This window comes from Telmatherina bonti (genome assembly GCF_933228915.1).
Source record: "Telmatherina bonti genome assembly, chromosome: 15".
In the NCBI taxonomy this organism is placed as follows: Eukaryota; Metazoa; Chordata; class Actinopteri; order Atheriniformes; family Telmatherinidae; genus Telmatherina; species Telmatherina bonti.
In genome coordinates, this window is record NC_136613.1 from 36,220,193 (window position 1) to 36,237,396 (window position 17,204).

At 48.6% G+C, this 17,204-nt stretch overlaps 1 protein-coding gene across 5 annotated transcripts in view; it reads right to left on the reverse strand.

Moving 5' to 3' along the window:
• Nucleotides 1–17,204, reverse strand: part of clasp1a (cytoplasmic linker associated protein 1a) — a 194,121-nt gene that overhangs the window by 14,752 nt on the left and 162,165 nt on the right. For 3 of the 5 annotated variants that reach the window (XM_079254043.1, XM_079254044.1, XM_079254047.1), the window contains 10 exons: nt 14,167–14,274; nt 12,270–12,449; nt 9,452–9,555; nt 9,123–9,146; nt 8,376–8,620; nt 5,721–5,784; nt 5,355–5,518; nt 5,203–5,281; nt 4,985–5,128; nt 2,704–2,793 (listed from right to left, as the gene is read on the reverse strand). In XM_079254043.1, coding sequence (XP_079110169.1) covers nt 2,704–2,793; nt 4,985–5,128; nt 5,203–5,281; nt 5,355–5,518; nt 5,721–5,784; nt 8,376–8,620; nt 9,123–9,146; nt 9,452–9,555; nt 12,270–12,449; nt 14,167–14,274 — 1,202 coding nt within the window. The remainder of the gene's footprint in view (nt 1–2,703; nt 2,794–4,984; nt 5,129–5,202; nt 5,282–5,354; nt 5,519–5,720; nt 5,785–8,375; nt 8,621–9,122; nt 9,147–9,451; nt 9,556–12,269; nt 12,450–14,166; nt 14,275–17,204) is intronic. The other 2 variants (XM_079254045.1, XM_079254046.1) reach the window with 2 other exon arrangements.

Below are 17,204 nucleotides of genomic sequence, written 5' to 3' on the forward strand. Positions count from 1 at the left end.
GCCAGAAGTTTGATCGGGAGGTCGCAGCATCATCGTTAGAACGTAGCAGCAATTAATCCTTCCTCGTGAGTGTTCTCACACTGTACGGCTCACAACCTCCCGACCGGACATCCCGACGCTACCATGTTTCCACGATGACGCAGCGCGGTCTGCAACAGCAAAATCCTGGTGAAATCGCCTCGAAATCGCACAGTGTCTGCCCAGCATAAGGGAGGACAGGTACAGATAAGAGAGCACAGGTACAGATAAGAGAGCACAGGTACAGATAAGAGAGCACAGGTACAGTTAAGGGAGGACAGGTACAGATGAGAGAACACAGGTACAGGTAAGGGAGGACAGGTACAGGTAAGGGAGGACAGGTACAGATGAGAGAACACAGGTACAGGTAAGGGAGGACAGGTACAGGTAAGGGAGGACAGGTACAGGTAAGGGAGGACAGGTACAGATGAGAGAGCACAGGTACAAGTAAGGGAGGACAGGTACAGATGAGAGAGCACAGGTACAGGTAAGGGAGGACAGGTACAGATGAGAGAGCACAGGTACAGGTAAGGGAGGACAGGTACAGATGAGAGAGCACAGGTACAAGTAAGGGAGGACAGGTACAGATGAGAGAGCACAGGTACAGGTAAGGGAGGACAGGTGCAGGTAAGGGAGGACAGGTACAGGTAAGGGAGGACAGGTGCAGGTAAGGGAGGACAGGTACAGGTAAGGGAGGACAGGTACAGATGAGAGAGCACAGGTACAGGTAAGGGAGGACAGGTACAGGTAAGGGAGGACAGGTGCAGGTAAGGGAGGACAGGTACAGGTAAGGGAGGACAGGTAAGTACAGGAGGACAAGTACAAGGAAGAGAGTACAGAGGAGGGAGGACAGACAGGTACAGGTAAGGAAGGAGAGTTGTTTAACCTGAACAACACTGAAACTTCAACTGAAGGTACTTTACAGCTTGTTGAAGACAAATTGAAATAATAACTTCTGGATCTGGGAGTTGGACTCTGGACCAGTACTGTGAATCGGGACTGTGGATTGGGGATTGGGACCCTGGACCAGTACTGGGGATCGGGACTCTGGATTGGTATCCTGGACCAGTACTGTTGATTGGGACTCTGGATTGGGGATAGGGACCTTGGACCAGTACGGGGCATTGGGGCTCTGGCTTGGGCATCGGGACCCTGGACCAGTACTGGGGATCGGGACTCTGGATTGGGACCCCGGACCAGTACTGTTGATTGGGACTCTGTATTGGGGATTGGGACCCTGGACCAGAACTGTTGTTCGGGGACTCTGGATTGGGACCCCGGACCAGTACTGTTGATTGGGACTCTGTATTGGAGATTGGGACCCTGGACCAGTACTGTGGATCAGGACTCTGGTTAAGGGATTTGAGATTGGGACTCTAGATCACGACTATGGATTGGGGATTGGGACTCTGGATCAGGACTATTGATTGGGACCCTGGACTGGTACAGTGGATCGGGACGCTGGATTGGGGATTGGGACCCTGGACCAGTACTGGGGATAAGGACTATGGATTGGGGATTGGGACCCTGGACCAGTACTGGGGATAAGGACTATGGATTGGGGATTGGGGCTCTGGATCAGAACTTTTGATCGGGACCCTGGACTGGTACAGTGGATCGGGACTCTGGATTGGGGATTGGGACCCTGGACCTGTACTGTGGATCGGGACTCTGGATTGGGGATTGGGACCCTGGACCTGTACTGTGGATCGGGACTCTGGATTGGCGATAGGGACTCTGGTTCAGGACTATTGAACGGGACACTGGAACTTTACTATGGATTGGGACTCTGGATTGGGGATTTGGACTCTGGACCCATACTGTGGATCAGGACTCTGGTTTGGGGATTTGGGATTGGGACTCTGGATCAGGACTATGGAGTGGGACCCTGGACCGGTACTGTGGACGGGGACCCTGGACCTGTACCGTGGACGGGGACCTTTGACCGGTACTGTGGACGGGGACTCTGGGCCGGTACCGTGGACAGGGACTCTGGGCCGGTACCGTGGACGGGGACTCTGGACCGGTACTGTGGACGGGGACCCTGGACCGGTACCGTGGACGGGGACCTTTGACCGGTACCGTGGACGGGGACCCTTGACCGGTACCGTGGACGGGGACTCTGGGCCGGTACCGTGGACGGGGACTCTGGGCCGGTACCGTGGACGGGGACTCTGGGCCGGTACCGTGGACGGGGACCCTGGACTGGTACTGTGGACGGGGACCCTGGACCGGTACTGTGGACGAGGACCTTTGACCGGTACCGTGGACGGGGACCTTTGACCGGTACCGTGGATGGGGACTCTGGGCCGGTACCGTGGGCCGGTACCGTGGACGGGGACCCTGGGCTCTACATGATGCTGTAATAGCAGAGTTTAGTAACCAGGTAAACATGCAGGGTGTTAGTGGGAAGCAGCGGCGCGGGGAGCAGGCGGCATTCCTCTCGGTGTTGGTGGGAAACTCCACACCAGGCAGCAGGTTAAACACCTGCAGCAGAAGCTTCTTCCTCTGGCGAGGCAAGGCACAGACGGAGTTCAGGTTATTAAAGCAAAACATCTGCAGCACAAACGGTGAGTGAGAAAAATACACTCCACTTTTACACTCTCAGAGGTCGGTGGTTAGAAACCGGGCAGACGGGCATTGCGTGCTTGCTGTGCTGTGATTGGCTATCGGAGCGAAGTCTACCTGCTTACACCTGTCTTCCTGGTTGCCCTCAGTGGACAGTGCAGAACTGGACCTGCCAGCTAGCTCCTCGCTCACCCAGCTATGAAGGGTCTGGGACACATTGTAAGGCAGAACGGGTATTACAGCATGACATGGCCATCACATGAGGATGCAACACAGAACCAAACGAGCCGGGCCGACCGCACCGGGACGTCTGGTCTTAATAACAGGAGCTGCTTCTAGCGTTACCTGGTCTAGGTTTTTTCCAGCCTACATGCAGGCCCTGCCTTCTTTCTGGAAGAAGATTTATTTCGAAGAGCAGCAGTGGAAAAACAAACAGGAGGGGACACGGAGCGGGAACATGTTACGTGCATCAGACATGGGAAGATAATGGGCCATTGACCCAAGGCCTTCCACACGCAGTGGCGCCTTCTATCCAGGTCTACAGATACGGCACTCCGGGATGGAGAGGTGGATAAAAAATAGATTCCTTTAGCAAACAGGGAAACTTCCAGCTGAACGGTTCCCTTTTCATTCACGCTGTAAAACCTGACGGGTGTCAGGATACGACGAGTCCTCTTACACTCACTTCAGGGTCAGGATGTCACCATTCTGGATTTTCCTCTCAGAGAAAATATCATGATTATTCCACATTAGTGAATTTCCAACATTGTAAATGCATTTAAAAAAAAAAAACATGGACTTCTTCTCGATCTGGAAGTCTTTCCTCTGCAAATAAACCCTGCATATCACTCAGAAAACTGATGAAAATACTACAGGACCTCTGCCTGGTCCTCCATCTGGTGCTTAATCTGGTCCTCCATATGGTCCATAATCTGGTCCTCTACCCGGTCCTCCATCTGGTCGTCTACCTGGTCCTCCACCTGGTCCTCTACCCGGTCCTCCACCTGGTCCTTAATCTGGTCCTCTACCCGGTCCTCCATCTGGTCGTCTACCTGGTCCTCCACCTGGTCCTCTACCCGGTCCTCCATCTGGTCGTCTACCTGGTCCTCCACCTGGTCCTCTACCCGGTCCTCCATCTGGTCGTCTACCTGGTCCTCCACCTGGTCCTCTACCTGGTCCTCTACCTGGTCCTTAATCTGGTCCTCCATCTGGTCCTCCATCTGGTCCTCTACCTGGTCCGTAATCTGGTCCTCTACCCGGTCCTCCATCTGGTCGTCTACCTGGTCCTCCACCTGGTCCTCTACCTGGTCCTCCACCTGGTCCTTAATCTGGTCCTCTACCTGGTCCTTAATCTGGTCCTCCATCTGGTCCTTAATCTGGTCCTCTACCTGGTCCTTAATCTGGTCCTCCATCTGGCCCTTAATCTGGTCCTCTACCTGGTCCTTAATCTGGTCCTCCATCTGGCCCTTAATCTGGTCCTCTACCTGGTCCGTAATCTGGTCCTCTACCCGGTCCTCCACCTGGTCCTTAATCTGGTCCTCCATCTGGTCCTCTACCTGGTCCTCCATCTGGTCCTCCATCTGGTCCTCTACCTGGTCCTCCATCTGGTCCTCTACCTGGTCCTCTATCTGGTCCTCTACCTGGTCCTCGACCTGATCTTTGACCTGGTCCTTAATCTGATCTTCTACCCAGTCCTTTACCTAGTTTTCTACATGGTCCCTTTAGTCCTCTACCTGGTCCTCTACCTAGTCCTTAACCTGGTCTTCTACCTACTTCTCTACCTGGTCCTCTACCTGATCTTCTACCTAGTCCTTTATCTAGTTCTCTACATGGTCTCTTTAGTCCTCTACCTGGTCCTCAACCTAGTTCTCTACCTGGTCCTCTATCTGTTCCTCTACCTGGTCCTCTACCTAGTCCTTTATCTGATCTTTTACCTAGTTCTCTACATGGTCCCTTTACCTTGTCCTTAACCTAGTCCTCTACCTGGTCCTGGGACTTTCTTTTATAGAGGAAAACACAAAAGAATCAGGGCTCTGGATCAGTACTATGGACTGGAGATTGGGACTCTGGACCCGGACTATGGATCAGTACCCTGGACCGGTACTGTGGATTAAGACTCTGGACCGGGACTTTACAAACACACGTATGTTGTTTAACTTTGTTTTCCTTCCTGATCTGGTCACATGATCAGGAATGGAAAGTCAGGATATTGAGGATTTTTGTGATTAATTAATAACAGCCTGATTATGTGTAATGAATGCATATAAATGCAGTCATGGTGACATCTGATATCTGGCTGGATCAGTTCAGATCTGCATCATCTGGGAGTTCAGATGAAAAAACTGGGAAAAATAAAAACAAGGACTTTACCAAACAGGAACTTTCCCAGAGCTCTTACCTTCCTGACATCGCAGCTTTTGGGTTCAGTGGTCCATGTAATGATGCGGGACACTGCCAGCCGAGTCTCACTGGAGTTTACAAAGTCTGCTGGGTCCATCTGCCGCGCCAAAGACTCAATGTACTTCAAGATGGCCACCTTCACCTGCACAGTCAACAAGCCTTGTTAGAGCTCTGACTGATGCTGAATAAAGCCTTCAGATATGACGCCTGTTTCACCTTGAGGTTAGGAGTCTGGGTCTGGTCCACGATGAACCTCATCAGAATGTTGAACTGTTGGTCAAACGGGAAGGACTCCCTGACGTGGAGAGAAAAAATCTCACTAAAGCAGCATTCTCGCTATACTTTCACATGCGGATTGTGTTACAGACCTCGTGACATCCAGAGCCTTCTGGACTTTGGCCTGGACCGAGCCCAGCAGGTCTGCTCCCATCTTCTTCAGGAGCTGGGTGAGCAGAACAAACAGCCAGTCCTGCAGGTCCTCCCTGTGCACCGTAACGAAGTCCACCAGAGTCTCCAGAAACATGCTGAACACCTGACAACACCAGGAGAGGTCATTAAATCCACCGCACCGAGGTCAGAGACCACCGACATGGGAGATGGACAGAAAAAACACTTACTCTCTGATGTTAAATCCACAGCAAGGCAAAGCATGCGACAAGAGACAGCCGTTAGTCCTACATGAGCCTCAGACAGGAAGTCTACGTGTTGGTTTCCACTGAATTGATCATTCTTACCTTGCTGTGAGGGTCTGCAAACATCCTTGTGAAGATCTCACACAGTCTCTTCAACTCCACACGGCTGCAGCGAATGACAGCAAAGAGAGCATCTCATCACATGATCATTGTGATCCAATCAGTCACAAAACCTCCAACAAGGTGGTCAATTTAGTTCTTCAGGGCTCTAAACCTACACAGATACGTTTCACCCCCTACATGTGTAGTTTATATCCTCAGACAAGATAGTAAAAATGTTCGTTTCTATGCAGATGATACTTAGATCTAAACCTACACCGATACATTTCACCCCCTACATGTGTAGTTTATATCCTCAGACAAGATGGTAGAAATGTTCGTTTCTATGCAGATGATACTTAGATCTAAACCTACACCGATACATTTCACCCCCTACATGTGTAGTTTATATCCTCAAACAAGATGGTAGAAATGTTCTTTTCTATGCAGATGATACTTAGATCTAAACCTACACCGATACGTTTCACCCCCTACATGTGTAGTTTATATCCTCAGACAAGATAGTAGAAATGTTCGTTTCTATGCAGATGATACTTAGATCTAAACCTACACCGATACATTTCACCCCCTACATGTGTAGTTTATATCCTCAGACAAGATGGTAGAAATGTTTGTTTCTATGCAGATGATACTTAGATCTAAACCTACACCGATACGTTTCACCCCCTACATGTGTAGTTTATATCCTCAGACAAGATAGTAGAAATGTTCGTTTCTATGCAGATGATACTTAGATCTAAACCTACACCGATACATTTCACCCCCTACATGTGTAGTTTATATCCTCAGACAAGATAGTAGAAATGTTCGTTTCTATGCAGATGATACTTAGATCTAAACCTACACCGATACGTTTCACCCCCTACATGTGTAGTTTATATCCTCAGACAAGATAGTAGAAATGTTCGTTTCTATGCAGATGATACTTAGATCTAAACCTACACCGATACATTTCACCCCCTACATGTGTAGTTTATATCCTCAGACAAGATAGTAGAAATGTTTGTTTCTATGCAGATGATACTTAGATCTAAACCTACACCGATACATTTCACCCCCTACATGTGTAGTTTATATCCTCAGACAAGATGGTAGAAATGTTCGTTTCTATGCAGATGATACTTAGATCTAAACCTACACCGATACATTTCACCCCCTACATGTGTAGTTTATATCCTCAAACAAGATGGTAGAAATGTTCATTTCTATGCAGATGATACTTAGATCTAAACCTACACCGATTCGTTTCACCCCCTACATGTGTAGTTTATATCCTCAGACAAGATGGTAAAAATGTTCGTTTCTATGCAGATGATACTTAGATCTAAACCTACATTTCACCCCCTACATGTGTAGTTTATATCCTCAGACAAGATGGTAGAAATGTTCGTTTCTATGCAGATGATACTTAGATCTAAACCTACACCGATACGTTTCACCCCCTACATGTGTAGTTTATATCCTCAGACAAGATGGTAGAAATGTTTGTTTCTATGCAGATGATACTTAGATCCATGAAGTCTGATGAAACCAGTCAGATGGTCAGAGTACAACAGCGTCTTAAAGACCTGGATGACTCTGACTTTTCTCCCTCTGAACTCAGACAGACTCATGTTGAGAACCTCCGGAAGACTCTACAGAATTACTTAGGATGGCTTCATCTCGGCTTCCAGGACTACAGAGAGGAACCTTGGACTTATTCTGGACCAGGATCTGTCCGTAGATTCATGTAAAGACGTAAAGACGTAACATTCCCGGAAGGAGGACTTCCTGTCTGAGAGGGATGCAGGAAAACTGCTAATGGATCCCTTTAGTCCTGCTGCTACAGGCCGAGGTTGCTGGAAGACGTCCCATGATGCACTGGGAGACGTCCCAGTATGCCCAGAAAATTTTTAAATTGTGTTATTATTTAGTGTTTCTCTTCTTCTCAGCAGGATCCTGGATCAGAGTTCTCCAGAAAGATGGACCTTCTTCCCGGTTCTGGTCCTGATGGAGGTTTTCCTTCCTGGTTCTGGTCCTGATGGAGATTTTCCTTCCTGGTTCTGATTCTGATGGAGGTTCTCCTTCCAGGTTCTGGTTCTGATGCAGCCTGGCTACGTTTCATGAGCTGGTTTCCATGAACTGGACTGATGTTTTAACTGGACCAGGATGAACTGGACTGATGTTTTAACTGGACCAGGATGAACTGGACTGATGTTTTAACTGGACCAGGATGAACTGGACTGATGTTTTAACTGGACCAGGATGAACTGGACTGATGTTTTAACTGGACCAGGATGAACTGGACTGATGTTTTAATTGGACCAGGATGAACTGGACTGATGTTTTAACTGGACCAGGATGAACTGGACTGATGTTTTAACTGGACCAGGATGAACTGGACTGATGTTTTAACTGGACCAGGATGAACTGGACTGATGTTTTAATTGGACCAGGATGAACTGGACTGATGTTTTAACTGGACCAGGATGAACTGGACTGATGTTTTAACTGGACCAGGATGAACTGGACTGATGTTTTAATTGGACCAGGATGAACCGACCCGTGTGTTAAATGTCTTGTGGTGACTAACAGTCCTAACGAAGCTGATCTGAACTGGAGTTTGGAGTTAAAAGAATCTGGGCTCTCCAGACCCACCTCAGGATCCTTTGGCTCTTCAGGAGGTTCTGCAGGCCCAGCAGACCCTCCTTCCTCTCCGACCAGTTGGAACTGGCGCAGTGGTTCAGGACCTCGGCCACGTCCTCCGTCTGCCGCAGGTAATGTGGGATGCCTCCGTTCCTGGAGCTGTATGAGCGCTCTGAACAGGCGCTGGAAGCGTCGCTGTTGGCGTCGTCATCAGAGTACATCCCAGGTGACTCGTACCGCCGCCTCAGTGGCTTCCTCTGTGGGAAAACAGAACACGCACGGCTTATTGACCTCAGGAATAAGTTGGAAAGAGCAGTACAAAGCTGTCAGACATGTCTGCTTGCCATGCAGCATTCTGCGGGGTTATCCAGAAAAGCAACAGCTTCCGTTTTTCTAAGTTCATACTTACAGAACACAGCTGCAAAAGTCAGATGTCTGGGTTAGAAAGTAAATAAATACTAATTTTATCTGTTTAAAGTCAAAAGCCAGTCAAGCGGTGCTACAGAGAAGCCATGTTGTTGACCAGGGAAGCAGAAGACAAGCACATGAAATCTCACTTTTAAAAAGACAACACTGCTGGAAAGGAACATAAAGAACTCGGAGGTACGCTGAGTGAGTTCCTTTGGGATGTGATGCACACGTAGACTGAAGGAAAAACACGCATGAAGGGGTGTGTCATGAGCCAAGCAGCATCTCTGGTGGGTGGACTCAGTGTGTGACGACGTGGAGACACAAACAAGACAGGAAACGACCAACTACCTTATTCCTGGAGTCTCCTAACAGCTGGAGGAGCAACAACAAGGAGGGAGGAGAGAGGAGAGCGAAGGTTTAAACAAGAGCGGATGTCAAGCTTCACTTCTCCTCATCAGAGTTAAAAACATGAAGGTTTACAGAGAGACATGAAGGATTAGATTACAAACTGCAACCTCTAAAGCGTTGACTTGCATTCTGTCTTCCACTTCACACACCAACTTTTCTAAACATGAGTTTTTCATCTTTGTGTTCCTACACTACAACAGGGTACAACTCAAACCCACACGTCGTGCAGGAAGCCGTCGTTTGTGCTTCGTATGGGATGAGAAACCTACCAGTGCGTCAGCAACGGCGGCCTCCACCTCGGTGCCCGTGTTCAGAACCCTCATGGCGTTAACGGACGCAGATATTCTGGCTTGGTGAATCAAACCGTAGCGATCTGGGGAATGACGAGGGAAAGCAGGCCGGTGAGTGAAGCTGGGTGAACCGGTTAGCAGTGACTAACTTACCTTCCTGACTTCTGGAACCAAAACCAAACGAGTCGTCATGGTTAAAATCAACACACACTGAAGGAGTTGACCTTCTCCCAAAACCAACATGAAAAACTGAAAGCCCCGAATCTGCCTGGCAGATCACGGCATGCAGCAGCTGGAGAAACACGTGATGCTGCAGCTACGGGACCAAGTGAAAGAAAACCACAAGCAGACGCTCAACGCAAAGCAAAACACCATGGAAACACAACGATGGCTCCGAGCAGGCCACACGGTGGATGAACACAAAGGAAAGAGCACGTTGGTCTCCGCACAACGCTCTGGATGGATGGGACTGCAACCACTGAAGCATGCCGACAGGAATCTGGCAGGAAACTGGGAATGACTGGGAATGACTGGGGGTCATGAGGGTCACCTGACTGGCCGTGGGGGTCTGCTGTGGACAGAGCGCTGGTTGAACGGGAGTGACGTCTGGAGGCTGCGGGGGACATCCGGACCAGGGTTAGTGTAAACACAGGATCCTACCACTCTACAGAACCGGGCTGCGTGGTTCTCTAAGCATGCTACAGAGATCAGACAGAGATCTGGCTTCTACGTGGTCCCTCTGGTCCTCCAGAGACGTTGTCCTACAGGCATTTAAACTAGAATACATGGCATTAACACCAGAAGACAGTTATCTGTTTGATGTTATGCTCCTTCATAAAGAGCCTGGATCTTCTCTGCTTGACTTTAATGTTTTCAGCGGTTATTATCAGAGCTGGTTCAGCAGAAAGTTACATTTCATGTAGAAACTATGCCGAGCAATGTTCCCTAAACCCAGAAAGACACCTTTAGTGCATGCACAGACGGACACGGCTGAGAAATGGCCAGAAGGAACCACAGAGGACATGAAGAGGAGGGCTGGCATGCTGAGTGTGGTACACACCGGGAGGGGACGTCAGCAGCGCTCGGAACTACTCACCCAGAGGAGCGAAGCCCCGAGCAGGGCTGGTGTCGCGGCTGCTCTCACGACTCGTGTCGCGACTGCAACCCTGACTCATGCTGGGTCGGGGAATGCGGCTCCGGGCTAGCGTGCGGGAGGGAAGAGCAGCAGGAAGAAGAGCTTTACCACGCAGGCTGGCTGTCAGGACAACAAGTTAGTGTGAGCATCGGCGAGCAAATGTGGGACGAGAGAGGAGAGACAGGTGGACAGCATGAGGACAGGTCCCTGGATCTGGATCCATCATGACGCAGGGTTCATACGAGCTCCTAACCAGACCACACCGGTCCGTTCAGTCGCTGGTTGCTGATCAGCTTCATTAACCAAAATGGAGTTTACTGTCCTTAAATCTAGTCTGTTAACTCTGCGTGTGATAAAGTCCTCCGCTCTGCAGTTAAACCCGGACCTGAACTCGTACTGCAGACTACACCGGCCTCCCAGTAGCACAGCTGTTCCTCAGGATCCGTTTGTCTTCTCTGCTTAATGCAGTAAATAAGTTAAAACAGAGATTAAATCATAAACAGGAGCATTTTTATTTAGAGAAAGGAAACCTGAGAGAGGCTGTAGAAATCCTGCAGGAAGCTTTTCAGAGACGCCTGAACCCTAAAAATGCCCCGTTTGGGACTTCTACCTGTTGTCTTTATGAAGTCTGTAAAGGACGCGTCACTTCCTGTGAACGACTCGCCATAAGCTCCATGTTTACAAACTGTAAGTAGCTGACCATCTGTAAGAACTGAAGCTGGATCATTTATTCCTCTATTCTCCTTCCTCTGTATGCCGCATCAAGATGTCTTCTAAAGGTTTTCTTTAAAAACTTGAAGTTGCTCCTACGGGTGGAATAAACTGACTTACGCAGATTTAAAGGTATTTTAAGAAGTGCTGTAAATAAACTACATGTGGAAAGATAAAAAAAACAGAAGGGAATGAAAGAGAAGAGTGTAGAGACATTACAAAACTGAGACAAAGACAGAAGCAGTGCGTATGCAGAGACACAAAGTGCTATTACTATTAGACACACACACACACACACACACACACACGTTTCTGGGTTTCTAACTTCACAGCGCCTGCATCCATAACAGCTGATTTCTCTCCAGGCTGCATCGGAAAAAAGACCTAAAAATGCCGTCTGTTGCCAAGGAGCAGTGGTAAATAAAATAAAATAAAATAAAATAAAATTTAAAAAATAAAACAAAATAAAATAATAATAAAATAAAATGACACAAAAGAAACTAAAAAACCTAATTAAAATTAAACAGAATAAAAGGAAATATTATAAAATAAAAACTTCAAATGAAACAATGTAAAATAAAGGAGCAACAGAAATAATATTTGTCCAGCGTCTGAGGGAAACCTGTAAAAGTGGTTTAATGTTTGACAGCAGAAGGACCTGAACCCTCTCAGGTTGTGTAACCTGAAAACAACCATTCTAATTAGAAAGCCATGCTTAATAATCAACGCTGAGTCCATGCTTCAGTGTGCAAAGTTCATCATCAGAGAACAGGAAACACTCCTAAATCCTGCAGAGCTTCTTAGCTCCTTATCAGACGGTTAAAGTTTAACTCACCGTCTGGCTTCATGAAGTCACACACGTGTGATCCACAACATACAACACGTCACCTGACCACACATGACACGTGGTTCCAGTCCTAATGAGTAATGTGTGAATGCAGCTGGTCTTACCCAGACCCAGTCTGCTGGGACTGGTCTCCCGGCTGCAGCCCTGGCTGCGAGGGATCCTGCTGCGCTTGTCTGCTGCCGCCGCAGCCGCCGCCGCCACCGAGCCGGCCGCCGCGGCTCGGGGGATCCGACCGTAGCTGCTCTGACCCAGCAGCTTCCCCGGCGAGCTGGAGCGACTGCTGGCTGTGGAGGAGAAGACAAGCGGGAGGTTGGACAGAACCTGAGCAGGTGAACGATGAGACATGTCGCCGTTTGATGAATCGCCAGAGGACACGAGGCGTTTCACCACACCCAGTAAATCTGGATCCGACGCGCTCCAGTGGTCATCACACCTTCTGCAGGTGGAATTATTTACTCCAAGTAGTAAACAACAACAAGGGGAGAGTAAGCTGGTTATTATAACAGCTGCACCATGTCCTGATTTAACATCTTCAGACAGACACCAGCTCTTCCAGGTCCGTTTCCACGGTGACAACATTCATCCAGACGGATCCGGAGGGGGAGGAGATGTCACGGATCATATGGTGAACTCTGCATCACCATGGCAACCAATGCTCATCAGCGAACTGGTGCTCTGCATTGTGATCAAACTTGTGATTTCCAGCCCTGACACTCGTTTCGCCGTTTCCAGGCGTCCAACGTGACGACGTGAGGCCAAGCGGCGTCATGTAGCACCCCGACGTTCGGCACCGTGTGCTCGTCCTGCTCCATCACTTCCATCCAGCCCTTCACACGACGGCCTCTTCGCTTCTACCAAACATCAACTCTTTCTTATGAGCAGAAGATTCCAGTCCACAGTGATGGAATAAAGATCCAGGTCCTCAAAGTGCTTCGAAACAAAAGGCCTTTGATAAAAATGGACTAAAATACCCCGACGCGTCTGGTTCTATGGCTTCCTCGGGGTCTACAGAGACACAAACAGCGAGGAGGGGAAGCAACCACTCCCGTGGGCCCCGGTGGGACACCTGCAGCACACCTGCCGTCTCTTTCTTCACTTCCAGGTTTGACACGTCTGACCTGAAGCCTCAACGTCTTCCTGGCTCCACCTGGAAGCTTTCCGAGCAGCAGACCAGCCCACGCTGAGCGGCATCCTGCAGGACGTGTTTCAGGATGTTCCTGTCAGTCATGAAGCTCTGCAGGAACCTCTCTACCTGTCAGGTGTTTCAGGAACTCCACTGTCCTCGGCTGGATGTGGACATTTATCCAGAAGGTTGCGCTTCATGGCGGATCTGCGTCCAGCTCATCACGTCTTTACAAACACAGCTGACAGCAGATCTTCCAGGCGTGGTGACTCCACGCTGACCTGACAGCAGGAGTTCTAGATAACTGTTCTGCGGGGAACATTTAGGACTGAGAACACACAGTGAACCGCTAGAACACAACACAGACACCTGGAGCCACCTCAGAGGGTCATGCTGCTGCACGGACATGCTGACAGGAAGGTAGAAACTACAGAAACGGGACGACATGCAGTCTGAGGGGGCGGGGTTTAGGATGAGGCGTCTGGCTGCTGATTGGATGAAGCTGTGGCCTTACCGCTGATGGGATTGGCTGATCTGGATCCTGGGTGATGGAGGCGATAGGCAGGACAGTGTGGAGATCAAAATGAGATTATTGAGTTTTACGCAGCATGCACTCTGGGTGGCTGTGGTGATGAATTACACAGGCACCAACACACACATGTAGTGTCTACACACACACACACACACACACACACACACACACACACACACACACACACACACACACACACACACATCTAGAAGATTTAACTGTTGGTGCTGGAAAATCCCACACGGTGCTGGACACAAACATAACACTGAGGATGTGGTGTGTTTACTGACACGATGCTGCATCACAGCAGCCTGTAACGACACCTGTCAGGTATGTGTGTACATACGCTGGGACTGGGACACCACCTTGGCCCGGCTCCGCCCCCTGCTGTCCACCACTGATGGACTAGCTCCGCCCACGCTGCCAGAGCTCTGCCTTCTGGTCCGGACACGACCTGCCAGAGAGAAGGAAGGGTTAACGGATGTGGAGGACCTCGCAACTCGCAGCGAGAAGACGGAGATGCTTGAGAGGAAGATACTGGGAGACAAGATGAGGAAGACCTGGATGAAGAGACAGAGGGGGACAAAGACAGACATGGGACGTTTAAACAATCCTCACGTTAGCGTCCAGCCTGAGAACAAGACCCGTCCAGTGGTCAGAGATACTCCATTACTAAGAGCAAAGAGCCACGGTGTCCGTTACTGACATCTAGTGGTAGAGACGGGCATAGCAAGCCATGAATGGATGGTGGCTGTCAGTGGCAAAAATTCCTCCAGACATAAACACATCCAGGGAACAACTTCAGTGCTGTCTTCTTCTGTGGTGTTTTCATTAAGGCTGCAGCTCCTATCAAACAATGCTGCTCCTGCAGGTTTACAGCTTGTTTGTCCATTCAGAGACACCGTAGTAAAACGATGGCAGCTGCATGTATGTGGACTCACAGAGGAGATATGTTATATTCTTAGAATAAAACATAAAAGTTGTTTTAGTTTCATTAGAGAGCAATAAAAACACAGTTCTAATATCAGAATTTTCTGTCACGGATCTTTGACTTTGTTCCATCTTTACAGTGACTCGACAATAAAGTATTCAGATCGCTTCGGTAATGCTGCAGCCTTGTAAAAAAACATTTGTTTACATTAAGATTGTTATTATTATTATTATTATTTGCTGACTGATCAAACCAAGCAGACCCTGATCAAAAAAGAGAATATCAGGTCAGGATTGTGTTTTCCAACTTGTCGGTTTAGTTTAACAAAGCTGGTCTCCAAACAAGGAGAAGAGCTCAGAGATGATCCAGACAAACAGGCTGAATACCTTCCATCTGTCTGTGTTGTTGTTGTTGATCGAGGTATCAAATGAAGGTTGATGAGGAAACAAGTTATTTTTTTATTCTAGATTAAAGCTGCAACATAAAGAGAAGCGTGAATACTTTCTGAATGATCTGAAGATCATTTTTATCTCAACAACCTTAAAACACACAACTCTGGCTGAACCTGGAGATCTATCCTTCTGCTGTTTGGGTGTCTCATATCCACCTCCGACATCTCCTTCGTTAGTCTCCACCCAGCTTCAGATGCAGATCCTGCTGTGATGTCGCTATCCTGGGAAGTTTAAAAGTTTCTATGTTTGCTGCTTCATCACACACTTCCTAAACATGAGCTCACATAGAAGCATGTTTTATACGCTGAACAGGAAATACAGTCTCTTTCTGAAGTGTTATCATGTTGGAAGTTCTATTTTCCCATATTTTCATGAACGCAGCATGTTTATGACCAACATGTGACAGACGAAGGCTTGCTTTAGAAAAGCAGATGAATGTTTGACTCAGTGCGGCGTCTGCCGCCACACACCTGTAATATTGCAACGCTCCAAATTCACAGGAAACCTGAAAGCTTACTTTACATTGTTTAGGTTGGACATCTTGGACCGCACAGTTTCCTCCCTTTATCATCACTTCACGTCTTCATTTCTACGTTTGTTAAACAACAGATGTGAGACCAGATCATGTCAGTGCTGACTGGCAGCTCTGCAGCAGGTCAGGGGCTTTCCTCTCAAGCAACTTTATGGTCTTACACCTGGACAGGTTGAACCTTCATAGGTTTGATAAAAAACTGATGCATCTTTTACATTTATCCATAAAAGACTTGAGGCAATGCCTGTTTCTAACCAGGCTGCCGAAGCGTTGGCATAAACGGCGATGTGGCAGGTCGGTGATAAACGCCATCTCACCTAGAACATCAGTTACACAACAGCCAGGAATAGCATCGGGAAATGATGGCAGTGATAACAAGAGCTACTCAGTGCAGCTAAAAATAAGTCTGGACGGAGTGAAAAGGAAGCCGAAACACTGAGCCCTATCTCCTCCTTATCAGGATTTACCACGTCGGTCAAACTAACCGCACATAAAACCTGACTGCAGATCCCACCTGCGGTTAAAGGGTGGAGGACAAGGTTCTGCAGGATTACAGGAACCAGGAGAACGGTTCTGCAGTGTTACAGGAACCAGGAGAAGGTTCTGCAGTGTTACAGGAACCAGGAGAAGGGTTCTGCAGCATTACAGGAACCAGGAGAAGGTTCTGCAATGTTACAGGAACCGGGAGAAGGTTCTGCAGTGTTACAGGAACCAGGAGAACAGATCTGCAGTGTTACAGGAACCAGGAGAAGGTTCTGCAGTGTTACAGGAACCAGGAGAAGGGTTCTGCAGTATTACAGGAACCAGGAGAAGGTTCTGCAATGTTACAGGAACCGGGAGAAGGTTCTGCAGTGTTACAGGAACCAGGAGAACGGTTCTGTAGTGTTATAGGAACCGGGAAAACAGTTCTGCAGTGTTACAGGAACCAAGAGTACGGTTCTGCAGTGTTACAGGAACCAGGAGAACGGTTCTGCAGTGTTACAGGAACCAGGAGAACGGTTCTGCAGTGTTACAGGAACCAGGAGAACGGTTCTGCAGTATTACAGGAACCAGGAGAACGGTTCTGCAGTGTTACAGGAACTGGGAGAAGGTTCTGCAATGTTACAGGAACCGGGAGAAGGTTCTGCAGTGTTACAGGAACCAGGAGAACGGTTCTGTAGTGTTACAGGAACCAGGACATGGTTCTGCAGTGTTACAGGAACCAGGAGAAGGTTCTGCAGTGTTACAGGAACCGGGAGAAGTTCCTGTGGTGTTACAGGAACCGGGAGAAGATTCTGCAGTGTTACAGGAACCAGGAGAACGGTTCTGCAGTGTTACAGGAACCAGGAGAACGGTTCTGCAGAGTTACGGGAACCAGGAGAACGGTTCTGTAGTGTTACAGGAACCAGGAGAACGGTTCTGCAGTGTTACAAGAACCAGGAGAAGGGTTCTGCAGTGTTACAGGAACCAGGAGGAAGGTTCTGCAGTGT